The sequence below is a fragment of the Coturnix japonica genome, chromosome 11 (assembly GCF_001577835.2).
Source record: "Coturnix japonica isolate 7356 chromosome 11, Coturnix japonica 2.1, whole genome shotgun sequence".
Classification (NCBI taxonomy): Eukaryota; Metazoa; Chordata; class Aves; order Galliformes; family Phasianidae; genus Coturnix; species Coturnix japonica.
In genome coordinates, this window is record NC_029526.1 from 15,859,519 (window position 1) to 15,878,620 (window position 19,102).

The window sequence follows — 19,102 nt, forward strand, 5'->3', positions numbered from 1 at the left end:
TATCCCCAGGGAGCTCCGTGATACCAATTCCTGGCACCTACCAATGCCAGCACATTTCTTTAGCTCCTCCTTAGGTACAATCCCAGCCCAACATCACTACTTACCTCAAAGGAATATTCGACGTTTCTTTCGTTCTTCTTGTGTGCCAGCCCCTTTAGTTCCACTTTTTCCACGCTCACTGTGAGAAAGCAAAGAGATAAGAGGAATGAGAGGGATGTTCCTAAATGCATGTAAAAGGGATTACTCCTTCGCTCAATGTGTGCCCGATGGCCATCAGCCACAGGAGCAACTTGCCATGCTGTCAAATTCAGTGACTGCTATTGGGGGAAGCCGTAAGCAAACCCGAGATCTTGGGCTCAATGATTCTGATGTGTCCTTTTCACCTAGGGCTATCTCCCAAGGAAAGGGCTGACTAACAGAGCAGACCACTGGCTCCATCTCCATTGGTGATCTGCAGCCTTCAAGGACACAATCCGACCCATCAGGCAGTCGAAATCCCACTCTTGTTTCCCACATAGATCAGAAACCCCACCTTCATGATGACTATTTATTGACTTCTTATTTCTCCTGCAGTTTCTCCCACCTCTTGACTGCGCCCATGGGATTACACGGAATTTTGTCTATAAAACGCATTAGCACTGGGTTATAAATTCAAAGGCAATTATGCTACAAGAAAGACACTGGAATTAGAGCAGCACACGATGGGTGCTTGCAGGGATGCTCACAGAGCAGCTCAAACAAGTAAAACCCAGAGCCCTGGTGTTTGGATTCTGCCATTTAAAAGCACTACAGCCCAAGATTTGGCTGTTTTACAGAACTCCTCTTGGAGCTCTATTTGTTTGCAGCCAACATTTTTAGAACTATTGAGTTTTAAATAGATCTGCAGATGTTTGTGCTAGCCATTAAAATACAGAATTAACATTCCCTTTCTGATCCACAACCCTTCGTTCCTCACGCAGCCCCTCAATTACAATACCATCAATCCCTGAGCTCACGAATAACATAAAGTCACAACATTATGCTTCCTATCTCTTATCCTTAGAGCAGAGACTTGCTTCAGAGCACTCGCATACTATAGGTGACACAGCTCAGTGAGGAGCATATATGTAACTTGAGGCCAACTGCATCATGCTGCTATTTAAACAACATGGGATGAACCACTGAATATGAAATAAAGCGATTTCTGTTCTTCTTTCTGCTGTACTGTGCAGGTTAATAACCAACTTAAATCTACACGGGGATGTTGTTGTGCTGAGAGTCAAGTGACCTTTCTAGGTTAAAGATCCAGTTTGAGCGTACCTGGTTAATATAACCTGCTGCAGGGAGTTTGTCCTCTGGAAAATGATTGCCATGAGCCAAGTGAACCATTAGGAATATGACTCTGCATTGTGATCCTGCACAGAATCCTTTAAGATTAAGTCTGTTCTATAGCATGAATGAAGTTCAACGGCCCTAGAAACAGCTCCACAATTATCCAGATCATTGCTGATGATACGTAAAGCGACCCCAATTCTGCAATCAAGTTTTCTAAGATGTTTGCTTTACTTTATTTGCTGCCTTCCTTCCAACACAAATGAGAAGTCTTCATGCAGTTATTGACTCTATGCATCTGCATCAAGTACGGAAGCTCGCATCCAAAGCACTTTCAGACAGAGGTCAAAGCAAATACTGCTACATGATTACATCCACATCCTTTACAGTTTGTTATAATACAATAGGGACTACCTTCCAAGATGTCCTGCCAGTGGAGCTGTTAGCAGGCAGTAAAATCAGGCTGCAGCTTCCCAGCTCGTGACCACAGAACTTGAAGCACAGGACACAAGGAGAAGCTCCATCTCCATCCTCCAGTTTCTACCCCAATATACCCTCTAAGACAAAGCCCTCCCTGCCACTATCCATCAGCATGTGATGTCTCCATATTCCACCAGTTCTCAGGCTCTTAGTGTAGGCATATGTGCATCTGTATAGAAAGCTGACAGTAAGAAAACAGACAAATGGAGTTAAATCAGAGGTCACTCTATAAACTAGGCCCAACTTGGATCTTAGTGGAAGCTCCTCTAATGGTACAATTTCAAAGCCATCTTCCCTCCTTCCTGTATGGTGCCTTTTTTTCCTTCTATTTCAAATGCTCCAGGTGAAACAGATTCAACAAGTTCAAGCCACTTTAGTTAATTCTCTTCTAGCCCAAGACCTTGTTTGGATGGAAGCAGTAACCAGAAACGCAATGCTCTCATTCCATCTCTTGTTTTTCTAAAGGAAAGCAATGTCTCTAAAGCCAGGGTTACTCAATTACTGCTGTCCATTAGACAGAAGGTAATCTCGAGTGACTCCACAGACTCTAAACCACAAAGCTTCCCCACCCAACTCAAACCCATCAGGATTTACACTGAAAACACACAATTAATCTGGTAGTTTCAAAACAATCCTAGCAACAAAGCATGGGAAATTACAATAACTAGAGATGCTCTAGGAGTGCCTGACATTACAGATACTCTGCTTCCCGCACACAAAGAGGCTGGCTGTGTGTTACATCCTGAACATGCAAATGTATTAAGCAATTAAGAAGTGTCAAGAGTTGAGTTTAGCCTAAGTGACAAGCACGTATACAGCTACAAGCTCATCTATTTATAGCTGTTCCAGAGGGGAAAGCTGCTCCATTCGAGAACATTGAGAGCTGGGTCTGAGGGTTGTTGAGAACAGGAGGAAGATGGATAAGGAAATGAGGGCTTCTTTCTGAAGAATGGTTTTCTTTTATTATTTCTAGGGGAAAAAATAATCAAATCTGGATGAGGATGAAGCAGCTCTCTCTGTATTTGAATACATTGGTTTGTCATGGATGAAGGACCAGTCGTTATTGTATGAGCAAAGAGGGAACCCACATCTCATCCTCTGAACGCTTGAGAGGGTGATTTAGGGAGAGGTTAACCTGTGTTCACATAGCACAGTGGTTACAGACTAAGAAAACACTCAAGAGATGATTGCTTCAGTGATCCCAAAGCCTTTACGCAAATATAAAGCTGCTTTTAGCCAAGAAATGTATAAACTGAGCCCAAAGTTCTATGGAATTTATGTACCCACCCCCCCACAAGAAACACAAAGTTGTGGCTGGGACCAAAATGCTTTAAGATCTTTCTTTGTTCTCTCTGTATTACGGGGTGTCTTTAAAGCACTCTGAGGTCTGAGCTGTGCAGGAAATCACGCTGTTCCAGCCAAAGATTTGCACGTTTACAGTATCACTGACACATAGCAACGACCTCAGCAACACAAACATTGTCGAAACCCTCTTGAGAGTGACACATTTACCTGAGAACTCTATTTGAAGGCTTTTCCTGCTTATCATTAACTGGAAGAACTACTTCAGCAGATAAATACAACGCTTCCTTCGAGTGGAATTTGGGATCAAGTTTCATCATGAGCATTTTATCTCAGCCATCTCACAGTAAGCTGATGAGCATCAAGTGGCAACAGACGTCCTTTGCTCCCTTTATTTGATGATATCTTGTGAACTTGTGCTCGTTTCTTATCAGGACAAGCAGATATCAAGACCTCATTCCCCTCTCAGAGCAACAGCGACAAGCCTAGTTGGGATGATCTGAGTCTAAGGGCTCCAAAAGGAGTCAGCACCAGGGCAGGCTTTGCTCTAAGCACTGGAAAGGAAACTCAGAACCATAGAAAAACAGGCAGGAAGAGATTGGAAATCAAAGCTTCATGAACAGAACGAAGTTTGTTAGCAGCACCCATGTCACACAGGGACGAACTGTACAGAACAACAAGGGATCTTCCAACATAGAGAAGATCAGAAATCAAAAGCAATGCACTGGGTTGAAAAGAGGAGTTACTTTGCAGGCTGCTGACTGCGAGCTGCAGTGTTCCACAGGAAATAACCACACAGCTTTTTTAGAGATCAAGAACATGAGCTTGCACTTGGCAGCGCCGAGTACTGCACTGGGACTGCACAGCTCACCCCTGGCCAGTAGTTTTCATCTGCCTGCTATTTCCTCAGTTGGGCTCATCCAACTCGCCAACTAAGCGACCTTCTGGCCTCCAAAAAAAGGGGGAGAGATGAAGAAAAAATAAGGCTGTGCATCTTTGCCTTTAGAATTTCAGTTCAATCTGTGCATCGTTTTGGGTAACGCTGAACTGTACCGACAGCACTTGGGCCAATCAACCTCAAGAATGATTTCGTAACTCCATTGCATTCAAAAGGCTTAAATAAAACAAAACGCTGTCTGCACCGCAGCCTGGAGAAGACTTCCATCTGGACAGGAAGACACAAAGCCCAGAAGAATCAGCCAGCTGCTTCCAAAAGCAAGATAGAGCCTCAAAAAGCCAATCTGGAGGCTTTACTTACCAAGTACCTCAAGCCAAATGTACTCACTTTGGCCTTCATGCTGCTGAACTGCTTTTCACAGCACTGAATAGTCACCACTGCCCTACAAGTGGCCTTTCTTCTTTTCAAATGCCAGATAAAGCATATATAGAATGACTCAGGAAGGGCTGATGTGCTGGACATGCTTCTGTAATACATAATGCTGCCATGCTAAGCCTGAACACCAACACACAGCACCAGGCAGGTGCTGTTCCTTGAAACACACACTTACCAAGGATCTGCTGTTGAATTATATATAATAACACTCGGGGCAGGAAGAGAGCTACGATGCAATGCCAAGGCAGGCTGCAAAAGCAATGTTAATTAAGGGCAATTTTGCAACAGGTAAAACGTATACCATAACTCAGTTTTAATGAGCAGCTCTGAAAGCAAAGCTGCGTCTCCTGATTGATGCAGCAATGTGCTTGAGTTGCTTAAAGCCTGGCCCCGTGACTCGTCTTCCTTCTGTGATTTACTGAGAGCAGCCAGAGGAACGTGCAGCTCATTCTGAGAAGAACATCTGCAAAAATGACCATAAGCACAAACACAGTTTGAAGGCAGCTTTGGTAACCGGCAGCATATATCCTACCATAAGCAATTAAAATAAACAAGCTGTCCAGATCTAATTATGTCGTCCACCCTAGTAAAAATATCTCTGCCATCAAGAGGCATGTTCAGCTTGGTGTATAAATATTGTTACTTACTGGATAAATAATCTGCAGTTGTATATTTAGTCTGGTTTTATCTGACTGAGTGATTATTTTACTTACTGTTCCCAATAGATTGCGTTTAAACACAATCTTGGCTTTATTTCATAGAGTTTTACCCATCATACTGGTTTATTCTCCCTTAGAAAGGAGTTTCTTCAGTTTCAGTGAGCTGAAGCCAAGCCAGGTAGCATTTTGAATCCGAATGTTACATTCACTTATTAAATTGAAGGTGCAAAGTCTTTTTTTTCCCCCCATGCAAAACATTTTTGGTAATGCAGACCCTTCTCCTTGCTCAGTTTTGTACCCAAGTACCAAAATCTGCTTCAGCAGAGCCCAGACAACACCAGAACAGCCAAAGCCTGTGAAGTCCCTGTGCTGACATGGAACACAGACTGAGCTTAGGAAGATAAAGGAAAGCAGATGGGGAAAACCATGACACATTCAGGTAGCCGCCATGGCTGGGAACCTTTCAGAGCTGGCATTTGCTTTCAAGCGTGAAGCAATGCCCTAAAATACAGACAGACATATGGAGTGGGCCCAGCACAGCTCAGCCATTGAACCAACCCAAGATGCCATCTGAGCACAACTGAGCTAATGACAAATCTGATTTTGGGGATGGGGAGAATGGGAAAGAAATTATTTTATTGAAGAAAATTCTGTTGTATATATAAAGGCTTGTTTTTTCCCCACCCTGCAGCACAGCTGAACGCAGACTTTGAGGGCTGCAGCATGTAACCATATATCCAACATAGATGGAGAGAAGCCAGAGAGATCCCAGCAGCAGCTGCTCAGCCAGCACGCCCTGGGCTTGAAGGGCAGCGTGGTGATAAAACAGCACTGAGATCAGATGGCTGCTGCTCCAACTCTGCCCGGTGATTTTGGCTGCGTGCACACTGCAGGAATGGGCATTTCAAACTCAGGCAAATACATGGAGCAGATCTTATGTGAAACGCAGCTCCGTGCTCAGAAGCACGTGCTCTCTTCTGCATTTCTGAGGGCAGTATCAGCATCTTGAAGCTCATGACTAAGGCTGCAATGAGAAGTGCGAGCAGCATTTGGTATCAGCTTCACCAATGAATTATAGTATGAAAACTAAAAAAAATACCACAAGCATCAGACCCAGGGACTAATCTGGAATAGTACAAGTCTTGCCAAGAGCCACAAATGCATTCAAGTGCTCAGCTCAGTGAGAAACAAACCCTCCCCTGCACAGCCACCTTTGTGAGGGGCTCCTTTTGTTGGCAATTACATCCTTGTATGTTTTCAGGTCTCTGCTCCTACGCTTTAATACTCTGCTTCCCTTTCACACTTCTGTACGAAACATTGTTCCTCTGCTTTGGACCCCAGACAAGATTTGACCAGCAATTCAAAGAGACAGAATAAAGTTCTCATTCAGAGCTTAAGCTTACTTTGAGATACCATACAACTATTACACAATTGTTTCTGTAACACGTCTATGAAGCAAATACAAAAAGGGAAGAGAAGACCAAAGCAGATTTCATTAGTATTTGCCAAGCCTGTGAGAAAACACAGGGACTGAAAGAACATAAAAACCCAAAGCCCTCAATCTCTAAAACCTCAACATCTTGAAGCTCTGATTCCTCATGCTGGCCATTGCATTCTCCCGTGTGCAGTACAGCGGGTTTTGTCTCCTTCTGTACAGTTTATGGCTTAGCTGCCTCTTGTCCTTTGCAACAGCAGGATATCAAGCAAGCTCCTCAATTATTTAATAGCAGAAAAAGGAAGGAACACAAACTTGCAGCTCTCCAAGCCACTCATACTTGTACCATACCTGTGTTTTCATAGAATCCAAGAACAGCCTGGGTTGCAAAGGCCCACAGTGCTCATTCAGCTCCAACCCCCTGCTATGTGCAGCGTCACCAACCAGCAGCCCAGGCTGCCCAGAGCCACATCCAGCCTGGCCTTGAATGCCTGCAGGGATGGGGCATCCACAGCCTCCTTGGGCAACCTGTTCCATTGCACGGTGTTTTGCAAGTAATTTACTTACTACTCTTCCATAGGACTGTATATAAGAACTCTGCGTGCTTTGCAATCATGGCAGCCCACCTGCATCTCTGCAGTTGAGATGAAGAGCCTTCCAAGGCACTGTTGTGTGTTGGGCCATTTCCTTTCAGCTGTGTATATTAATGATGTGATTATAGCAGGGCTACCCCCTTTGAGTTACTGTTAAAAATAGCATCTGCACCATCCGCTGCTGAAATGCATCCACTCCAGGCAGCAAAGTAATGCATCAAGTCCATTGCTTTTCTTTTTTTTTTTTCCAGGGAGATAAAAGAACAAGTCAGGAAGAAAACGAAGCATCAACCTCTTAGCTCAGTGTTCCCTCCTGTCTTAGAAAGCACACTGACTTTAAGCATAATCACTGCTCTGAGCAGTTACAACCTGTGATTTCCCTGCATGAAACAAGAAGAAAAATGAAATCAGAAGTGAAATCTGACAAAGCATCTCAACGACGCCAACACTGACCATTTGTCTCCTCTGCTCCTTGTGTGGCACAGAAACAAATACACTATAGGGATCAGAGCAGCTCCTCCCATTGCAGGAATGCACCTTGCAGTGCTAACACCATTTGGTGCTGAAGGGAAGTGCAGGACACAGGCTCAGGATGCTGTGATGTCTGGAATTCACCCCAATTTCCACCACCTGCAATCCCTACACAAGATGTTATTCTCACGTTACCTCTCAGCATCCACCCCCAAATGACTCGAAATGCTGCTCTTCCCCATTCAGCTGTCAAATCTCTTAATCCAGGCCTCAATATCTGGCTCTGTCCCGGCATTTTTTCAACAGATGTGCTTTAAGACATGCATTAAGTCTGCATTAAACCCAAAGAACTCAGCTTTCTTTAGACGATCCCAATGCACTCCATTTCCCTTTGATTATTCTCAGCTTTGTTTCTATGGACAACCACCTGAATGTTAATGGCAGAGTTTTCTCATTAGACACAAAGACTCACAGCTCCAACACAGGATCCCCCAAAGCCCCACTCCATCCTGAGAGCCCCCCGCTGCCTTCTGACCTATGAATCAGGGCTGGCATCAGCTGGTAGGCAAAGTGCAGAACACACTTAAAGTAATACTGCCAATTTCCTCCCCCTCGCAGCACATGGATGTGTCCTTCAGTCAGAATAATGAGCTGCTACTTGCAGAAGGTCTCTCACCAGTCTAAGGATTATTGCATTTGCTGCTGCTTTTCTCTAGTCCATCTGTTTCCTTCAAGCCAAGCACTGAACGTGAGAAATCATCATCACTTGCACAGAAATCAAGCGTTGTCATTTACAAAATAAGGTCACTTTCATATTAGAAAGAAGGGAAGCAGAGCAGAGAAATATTTGCAGTAATAGCAGGGAAGCAGAGAAAAATGCTGGCAAGGTATAAACTGTTTTGTGAGATGTTCTCATCCTTCCCCTCCACCCACCTCCTCCTTTTCAAAGCAGACCAGTGCCACATGGGTGCTGTGTGCTGATGTACCCAGGAGCTGACTGCTATGGAGTGAGCTCTGCAACTCAGCCTCTGCTTTGAGGACACGGCGTGGCTCCGTGTGCCTACCTACACCAGGCAGAATACAACCAGTAAAACCTACAGCATTGCTATTCAGAATTCATACATTAATGTTTGCTTTCTTCCCGAATCAGACCTTAACTGAACTCCGAAGTGTAGGCTCTGTGATTTATGCAGCACGCAGCCTTCAAGACTTTCTTCCTATGCAGTCATCTTCAGGCAATGAGGAAAATATGCAACATCAAAACATACTGCTTTTTTTTATTTTAAAGTACGCTAATCCTTGGATTTGATTGCTGGAATTAACTCCAAATAGTTGATGCTCGCAAACTTGTGTGTTAGAGACAGTAAGTCGGGTATGCAACGCCTTGTGTGACTGAATGCGTTTAACACTTAAACAACACTGCTGTGCTTTAGAAATAGAGCTGGTTCTGCTTCAGAGATCAAGCGAGCAGAGACGTACACAAACAGCTGAAAAATCACCTACAGTTGGTACAGGGAGATTTTTCCTAAAGGATTATCATAGCCTAAATATTTCTTTAAGCCCTACCCGAAGAGTGGTTGACCCAATAGTGTGGGAGATGATGCATTCACCCAAAAATAGAACAAAACCAGCTACAGAACAGGGCGCTGTGGACCTGAACCTGAAGGATCTTAAGGGTGAGCCGGAGGGAAACGAATTGGGAGGCAAATCAGAGGTTAGAGGCTGTGGGTTGATTGCACCACGCACCTCTGTTAACCTTCAGCTTTACCTCCATGCAACCTGAACCTTACCTGAGGTCAGCGGGACTCCTGCCAACACGCGTGTACTTCACAGCACTTATCCAAAACAAATGCATTACTGAGATAAACCTCCTCTCAAGCTTTCCCTCATGCCCACAGATTGTGGCTCCTTTTGTCCTTCCAGCCACGTGCTGCTCTGTGATTATTCCAGCTTGGGTCACGTTGAGGATCCACAGGATCCCTTATGGGGACTGAGAGAGTAACTTCAATTAAGCCAGAAGTTTTACAGTGCTCAGCAGAACTCCTAAATGGAATTCAGCTGGTGGAACAAGGCCTACTGTACCCGTCTGACATCTAAAAGCTCTGCTACTCTGTCCACAGAAGACAGTTTGTGCCTATCATTAGATGCATGCGTTGCAGGAATTTTGATTCAGCTTCCCTGCACCAGGATCACGTTTCAACAGTTGCTTCATCTGAAAACAGCCCGGCTTGGAGGCAGCTCGGAGGTTTTATGTGGCAACAGCAGAAAAGAAAGACCATTTAAGTGCACAGGAAGCAAAGCTAAGGGAATTTTTGTCACTTTGCAGGAAGTTGGAGCATCCTCCAGACAGCTCAGTGGAAGAAAACGGTGCTAAGTATCACCTGCAAAGCCTCATAATAGTAACGAGCATCTTCCAGACACCGACACTGAACTTTCACTGCAGAAAATTTAGAACAGGCTGTGACGAATCAAGATTTCACTGAGTGTTATGAGAAACTGCATCCTTAGATGGCAGTCATCGCACTGTAACGTTTCACAGCTTCCGCTGCCTTATTATAAAAGATTCTTTTGTTCTGCGCTTCAGCATCTGGTGTAATGTACTTTATTCCACTGTGCTGGTGGAAAATATGCTGTGGTCGCTGACCACGTTTAATACATTGCTGCAGGGTCACATGCACTGAGTATTACTTGCCTACAGTGCTATCCGTGTCATGGCCAAATCGTCCTCCTTGGAGCCTTACAATAAGTAATTAATAACATCTCCGGCATACAGGAAATCACTATCTTGTGTTTGCTGGTTGTTTTGGTTTCTTTTCTTTCCAAGCTGAATTTTCCATTCAGATTCGATTACAGTAATGACTCTCTTACGGGAACGGCCACAGAAAGTCAGAACAACTCGAGCTCCATCAGCTTGTTACTGATTAGCTTTGTGAATGGGACTTCCCTTAGGTCAAACAGCTTCTTCTGGACTTTGGCATAAGGACTGAAATTCCCTAAGCTACCACAGCAGGACTGGCTGTAAAACAAAAGCTGCTGATTAATAGATTGTATTTAACTAGTGGGCTCCTTAAATCCAGTTTTGGTACCTTCATCAGAACTCCTCAAAGTCAGATTGCTTATTGCACAGGCACTGTGCTCACAAACACAGCCCTGCCTATAGCAGGAACCATCCCTGTGCTGCTGTTGGAAGTATTTCCCTACCAGGCATGCCATTCCAAGCACGAAATTGCACCTTTGAAATTGGAATCAACCAGACATTGACACCTACTGCAGTTACATTTGCAGAGCTTCAGTTCTTATAGTCTAGTGGAAAAAAGCCCAGAGCAACAAGAGGAAAACAGCACTGCACTACTCAGCTAGTAAGCTGAAAAAGCTCAACTTGCATTTGAATTGGATTGCTTTGTTTGGATCAGTGCTAAAGGCATCTTAAAAATCATAACTGCACTCTAGAAACAGCAGAAAAGAAACCAAGATCGAGCAGCACGTCCCTGCTGAAATTGCAGAACACAAGGATCTGGCCTATTTGTCTCCCTTCTCCTTCACTAGTGAGATCTGTCAATACCTTGAAGCCTGTGAGTCAGTCTGCCTACAAGCATAACCACCTCTGAGAGGGCAGGATCCATTTCCCCGAGTTACTTCCATTTAAGACAACTTCCTTGTCTGTGAAAACAGATCTGAGTTAACTCTGCTCTTCTCAGCTCTCTCTCATAGCAAAACATGAAATATTTGAAGCTAACAGGTCATTCCTAACTGTGGATTAGGGGAAGTACAGCCAGAAATAGCTCTCCTAGCCCAGCCCACTACAAACCAGCCACTGTTCTACCACACATCATGCAATGCTACTGACATTTCTGCAAGTCAGAAGTAAAACGCTCATCAGATTAATACACGCTGCCTCTAATCCAACTAAACACAATGGATACCACATCTTCAGCGAGACCTCTCATTTTTCTTCCATTTCAGCTACAGCCCTTTTTTAACTGAGGCCCTTCCAGCTCCAGTGCTTTGCCAAGACAAACATGCAGACTGGAGCAGCTCAATATTTCTGACCACAAACAAGAAGTTGTCCTCTCAAGATGTGTTGATTTTTTTCTAGCCAGTCTTGTGTCACACAAGAATTACGCAATGGGTCAAGCAACTCATCCACCCTCTGCTCCTGAAGCTGAATTCCATGTCCTCGACATTAAAAAGGCAGTAGATCTTCCTGAATTAAGAGGGGAGTGTTTGCTAAGAGGGTCAGAAATATATAGAGCATAGCACTGACCCAACCAATTGTATTTGTCCCTCAGCTCCTTTCACCAACTACCTGTAAGGAAAGCTATTAAAAAAGCCATAAGCTTTTCCATAAGGGAAAAAACCAACAGATCAGAGGAAAACAATTAGTTTTCACACTGTATCATAGCTAATCTTGACATATATGGTACTGGAACAGCAACCACAGTGTACAAATGAGAGCAGCGTTGAACCCTGTCCTATTTATATCAGATGAAAGCCACAAACCTAGCCATGCTTCTGCTTAGTGCTGCATTTTTTTCTCCTATCCTGATAGCTTTTACAGCTGGAAAAACAGCTACTTACAGCACAATTCAAAATGATTGCTACTTACTGCTACTGGGATTATAGTTGAGTATATCACAGCAAAGGAGGGTCAATGGAGGCAAACCAGCAGCTCGTGGGTATGGTTAACTACTTCCAGGCTGCATCAGATCCTCTCCTTCCACACAAAGTGCTTGGAAATCCTTGATCTCAACTTAACTTGTGCTAAACTATATTTAAGTACCCCATAAAGAGTTCACAAAAGGTGTTCTATGTGCATAGCAGCTCGTGGTTCAAAGACCTTCCTCACTTAACAGCGCCTTTTGAGCACAGTAAGCAATACTCCCAGTCACACTTTAACCTACATGTTATAGCACCTGTAATCCCAGCCCTGAGTGTGCAAACTGAATGCAATAACTGCAATTCATCAAGCCCAGTCTTTAGCCAGGTAAGCATACAATGACTTGTTTTGTAGCAGTATTTGGTGTTTTGAGGTTGGAGCTATGGGTGCTCAAGTGCTATAAAGGTTGCAACTCCTTCTCCTATGCTGCCTGCCTTCTTCCACCCATTTCTTAAGTATTCTTAGGAAATGAAAGTGGAAGCAAGCAGTAGCCCAGCTGCTGTTATAGATGTGTTCTCCTCAGTGAAGTGGCACACATTGCCATATACTTCATACAAGATATGAATCTTGAATGATAAGAATCTCTATGATGATTCTCATCACAAAGATGATGAAAATACATCTCTATTATGAGAATGAGAGGTAGAGCATCAGATTTGCTCACTAGTATATTTGGTAAGATCTCTGTGGGTCTTTCAACCCTTTCCCAACAGAATAACCACACTTAGCACTTGCTGACCATAGCTGACTGATAAAATATCACCTAAAAAAGCCCAGCCACGACTTCTTGTGCTCATCCCAACTCTGAACTGAAGTGCCACAACACCAGCCTCCAATGGATTAAATGAATGCCAATTGCCATAGAGATACAAGTGTTCTTTGCCCCCGCAGGAAGTAGGCATGCAGAAAAGGACACACCTTTGGAGTGTTTCCCTGAAGGCCTCTTGGGTAATGACTCCTCAATGGAATGTGTTGATGTATGTAGGACATTTTCCAAACTGTTACTGACACTGTTTATGGGGGTCTCGGACCTTGCAGTGACCTGGAAAGAAAAACACAAAAATCCAATGTCATAAACTTGGGTGTTCAAACACCAAACCTTGCTCCAGCTTTGAAGGCAGGTAGGAGGTGGATGCTTCCAAAAGCCAGCAGCAACGTCATTGATATTCCACAAGCAACAGCCCAGGGAAGTAGTTGTAGTCAGCAGCTATTTGCAAATCTAGATTAGCCAAGATAATCTATAAAGCTCCTTAAGAGTATAATTCTTTTTTAAAGAATAGTCACCCAGCAGTCAGTCATAGGGATATTAAGCTCTCCACGCTGCAGTCCTTAACTTTTCAATGAGAGAACACAGAGAGAAAGGGTTCCTGGAAAACATCAGTCACTTTATTCTATGACACCTACCTACACAGAGGCAGATTTAAAGGCATTTCCAAATATTTCCACATGAACTACAGGGAACAAAATCCACTTGAGGGAAAAAACTAATCCTTGTCTCTGCTGTTTGAAAGCCCATTTCATGCCCAAGCAGAAGGCTGCATTGTCAGAGTCAACTTCATGGCTTAACGTGCACCTTCTCTATTGCGTTTTGCATAAGAAACCAATCACCACCATCACTTAAAATGAAAGAAATAAACATAAATCATTAGAAAAAGCAGAATCAAACACTGCCCACTTCAGTTGCTGTCCACAGGACCATTCACAATTATGTAGCAACACAAAAACATCCATTACTGGTGGCAAAACAGTCAACGCCTGCCTCATAAGCAAGGCAATTACTCTCTTGTTCTGTAGGTAATGAGAAGCAGAAGTGGATGAATAGTTGCATTAGCAGCACAGAACACAAAGAAGTAAGTATCTCAAAGAGGAAAATGTGTTTTGAAGAGGTAGTGAAGGCTAACAAAAGCACTCGTACTAATGCACTGCCTCCATTTCAATTCCACACCTTGAGTTCACGTGAAATCCTGTAGTACGCAGAGCTGTAATTAGAACTGAGCGTCAATTTTAGTCTCTGTTGAATCAAGACAGAAAATGCTTGTCTCAACATCAGCTTCCCTTTGCTCGGGATAAGTAGCAGCACAGAGCAGCTCCCTGATACCCTGCTTATATCAGAGTGCCAAGAGCTGGGATAACCTGCACTGAGATCCAGGCAATGCAAGTCAAAGCCAGCACATCCCTGGCTCTGTATAGATCCCATCTACTACTGATATTCAGACACATTTTAAGGCAGTAATACAAGTGGAAGACTTGCTATGGCTGCAGACATAGAAGAACTTAGATGGGCAAAGAAACCAACCCAGAAAGACAGAGGAATGTCACAAGAAAACAGGATTACAAGCCCCTGCCTTCCTCCTCAGCACCAGCACTTTGCTTCTGGATTTAAAGGTTTACTTCTCCACCTCCCCAGCACAGCTTTTCATCAATAAGAAAAACCAGCATCAAGCTTTGGCATTCACAAGAAGAGCCATTAAACTAAGCCTGAAGGAAGGAGGAGATGATTCAGATCCCCCTGCCAAAGGCAGCCTTCCCCAATGAGCTTCCCTCACGCTGTGCCTCTCCTGGAGCTCATTAAGATCTCTCTGCTCTGGGCTGAGCAACCCCGGCATCCTGCTGCCAGGGGAAGGACTCCCAAGGGCAGCTAAATAACACAGTAAGCTCCAGCATTACATTCAGGCAAAACCACCTTACCCAAAACAGCCAGGTTCCAAAGATTGAGATCAGCAAATAAAAATAATACTTGAAATTGAACAAGAGCACAGCCACACGAGTTCAAAAAAACTCCCTAAGCAAGCAGTCTGCATCACAATGTGTTGGCTCCTATCTCGTACTCCCTTCTGTCCAGCAGCTCTACTATAAGCGTGATGTGCAATTCAGAATTTGCATTTTGGTTTTAAATAACCTCCAGCTCTTTCCAGAAAGGTTTAATTTTTATATGCTCAGTAAAGAATAACCTGGCCCATATGTCCCCTCACGCACTGATTCAGCCACACATCAAAGCGAAGCAGCTTCAGATGGGCCCAGAACAATCCCAGAGCCCTGATGAGTTCCAAATGGGGCTCTTTGTTAGCGAGCTGATTGGTGTTAGAACCATTTAATCAACTTCTGTCCCAAACCTGAGCTTTGAGCTGCAGAGGACACCGTCCTTGGAGGAGCAGGAGAGCCCTGTGATGCACCATCCATAGCTCCATTAAGATACTGGAAGTAACACCAGCTCTGCAGATGCACACTCACATGGGTGCAGAAGAGATGCTTAAATAGTTTTTACTTTAAATTCATGCCCACTAACCCCCATCCCAAAGCATCTGGCTCACAGCTACACTTTGGGTTTTCTAAATGAAAAGCAGGTTCGACTCCTGAGCATTCAAATTAAAGCAGCTGCCGTAAGAAGAGCAAAAAATTCACCATAACTAGTGACAGGTTGAGATTCAGCTTCAGTTCTCCTATGCCTCTCCTCCATGGTAGCAAAGCCATTCCATCCTTCCCAAGGGGCCCCTGGGTGACTGCAGCCTGCAGCCCCCAGCCTTGCAGCTGGCCAAGAACGAGCCCTGCTGCTGACTGCAGGCATCAAATGCATCCAGGTATCAGCAGCCACTGCCAGAACTTCAGCCATTATCACATCTTTTTAACTGCCAGCAAGCAGAACACAATGATTTCCTTCTCAATATCAGCTGGACCAACAGGCACAGGATTTATTTTCTTTAGGATTTTGCAGTGCTTTCTTGAGTTGATCCACCACAAACTCACCAGGAGCACTCACCCCACCAGCTGCTGGTTTCCTCCAACAGCTGCTGCCCAACACAGCTCTGGCACCAGGCAGGACAGCTGAAGGCAGAGCAAAAACGTGGCAAATCCATGGTGCCAGATGCAGGAACTGTTTGCTGCGCTCCCTGGGGACAGCATCGATTTAATGCAGGAAAGCCTTTCAGAAAAATAACAGGACTGATAGAGGTCAAACAATGTGGTAAGAATTGTTATTTTCCTTTTGGAAGTGAAAACAACAATCATGCATTCCCTTAAGAATAACTAAACAGAACAGGGAAAATATATGGCTTAATAACCAAGTATTTGCTGATTTAGCTTGAAATGGAGCCAATGCTAACAGATCAACACGCTTGCTACCTAAAATGTAGCAAGACCCAGAATTCAAGGAAACAATGATATAAAATCTAAAGGAAGAACTTGCTCAAAAAAGTACATCAAGAGGGATAAAACATTGTTTTCGATCCCTATTAAGGCATGAATTATACAGGAAAAAAGTGAGCCCAACCTAAGAATGGAGTCAGCTAAATGGGATACTGTGACTGCAGCTGGAAGGAAGTCCAACAAAAGCAGCCCTGCCATTACTTGCCTTCAGAAGTCCCATTTCCAAAAGGTTTTGCACGGTTTTAAGCTGAGCTGCCTTAAGACCAATGCAGATAACGTATAACAGTGCTCAGGAATAGGAACACTGAAGCCTAGGGGAAAAAAAAACAGTCAACTCCATTCACTCCTGCCAGTTTCATATTAGTGAGCATTAACAGCAGCTTATTTTGAGGTTAACACCAAGGTCTTTAACACGGTGCAATCCTGTTTGCAGAAGTGCTGCAGCTTGATGGCACTGATACAGCCGCTGCATGCTTCGGTAGATAAGCTGCTATTTGCCAACAGATAGATAGCTTGGGTTCCCAAATCTTTTAGAAGAAATGCCAACACTCCAGTGTCAGCCTGCAGATGCATGACATTGTTCAGTAGGTTAAGTCTGAGCCAGAAAGAACAGCAAGGAGAGCCCAAAAGAGCTTGTATGACTGGAAACCTAGGAGCTGGATGGGGCAGCAACAAGCCACCACCAGGTCCACAGCCTCAGAAGCAGCCTGCTTGCCCTTATAGATGCAAATACCTATAACTCCCAATGCCTAAAATTACTCCTTTGCCAGACTGTCTTACTGATTAACCCCAAAATGCTTAAGGAACACCCACAGACACATCCAACTTCTCATATAACCACTGGAGCCTTCAACACTGCTCCACGTTTATGTTTACATGCACCTAAATGCTTTGTTGGACTTAAATGTAGCTGAAGGTGCTACATGCCAGAAACTCATGTCATTCCAATACTTAATGCCCACCAAAAAAGCAGGACCACACACAAGTGGGATGCGCCCATGTTTTTCAACAGCAACTCTTGTAGGAAGATGGTGAGAAGGCGATTCACAGTAAAGCAGGATAATAGATTGGTTGCTTTTGTCCTCTGAGACTATTACTGGGATGAAATGAGGCATGCAGTACTTCAGTACTTCAGGATAATCACCCACTTGCTACAAGGCTCCACCACAAATTCACTGGAACAGATGGACCAAAGAAGTCTGGATTGTACTGTATAGACTATGATCCACTAAAAATCCTTTAAAGAATTGCAGATACCTTGTTAATACCAGGAATATACACCAAGTGCACAGTAATGGGGCTTTAATTGCATTGTGCTCAATACCAAAACACAGATCCTTATAACCAGCCCTTAGGACCATCCCTGTTCTCCACCCCATAAGGCGTGTGTCCCTCTTTCTGCATTGGAACACACAGACATCAGAAGGACCTTTGGCTTCTCAAGCATTCAAAGCACAGCATGGCTTATTCTGCTCCAGAAGCCTTCTGTCCTTAATAACAACTGTCTTTAAGATGTCAACACTACACTGACTTTAAAGCTACAGTATTTACTTTGCCGTAGTAGGCATAAGAAACCACCACCACATGTGTGTGTTTGGGAGGTAAAAGAATGGCCAGACCCAGTTCTGAAGTCTGCTGGTGTAATCCAAGCCATGAGACCCTAAGCATTTCCCTAATGGAAAGGTTAATTGGCACTCCAGTCTCATCTGTACCACTGTGTATTTAAGAGAAGACCAAAGAGGAAATTAGTGCTCCAGCCTGCCAGCAAGCAGTGCCTGTAACCTAATCACTGAAGAATTACAGGATCTCACTTTTAGCAACCCAAACACACCAAACAGCTAAATGCTTCCAAACAAGGATGCTGTACCTTTGAAGTCAGACACTGCAGCAAATGCTGCAGAAACTAATACAGAAAGTACTGAAGGACACCCCTCACAATACCAGCTCTACACGACTCCAGTAGCCTTCAGATATTTCTAAGTTTCGGATAAGCCCATGGAATTAGCACAATCGAAAAATAGCACCTTATGCTATAAGCTGAAAATGGATATTGGTGCAGTATTTGGAAGCTGACTGGGCAGGAGCTCCTTCCCCATTCACAAGCTATCAACCTGGAACAGCCACAGAACTGCAATGTCGCCAACTTATTTCCTTTCAGCTGCAAACAAACAGCGCTCAGACCTATTTCTGACCCTGCTTCTGCAGCTGAAGCACCAGCCAGATTGCTGCCCTGGAGAGCTCTCATCACAGCCAGCGGGCAGAGTAGGTGCTAAGCAGCCAAAGCATCATCTTACTTCCCTTGTTTCACAGAATGGTCTTAGTGAGTTAATTAAGTGACTTTCAGAAATAAAAGGTGGCAGAAGCACAAGCGACTTCCCTTCTTGTTCTAGGAGTTATGTCCTCAGTGCTGAGGATACAAGAAAACATCAGTCTGTGCAGAGACTGGCATTACACCTAGATGAGTTCTGGTGTCTGAGCAAGCCCCTGTATTCATCATGTACAAGACAGAAGTATAAGGGGTTCTGTAAGGACAGCATCCCTAAAGGCCCCCAAAACAACCAAGGATGAATGAAAAGCTCTCCATTTTCACCTGCAGTTAAAAAATGGTGTTCACTGATACAAGTTACACAGGATAAGCATCTGCATGACACCTGGAGACAGCTCTGAGATGCTTCTTTCCCTGTGGGTCACACATTCAGGCCTGGTTTTGCTGTGTCC

General features: G+C 44.1%; 1 protein-coding gene across 1 annotated transcript in view; it reads right to left on the minus strand.

Annotated features, from left to right (window-relative positions):
* ZCCHC14 (zinc finger CCHC-type containing 14) overlaps positions 1 to 19,102 on the minus strand; it is a 37,795-nt gene that overhangs the window by 14,806 nt on the left and 3,887 nt on the right. Inside the window, exons 2-3 of the mRNA XM_015874190.2 lie at positions 13,160 to 13,283; positions 105 to 178 (exon numbers count right to left, since the gene is read on the minus strand). Coding sequence (XP_015729676.1) covers positions 105 to 178; positions 13,160 to 13,283 — 198 coding nt within the window. The remainder of the gene's footprint in view (positions 1 to 104; positions 179 to 13,159; positions 13,284 to 19,102) is intronic.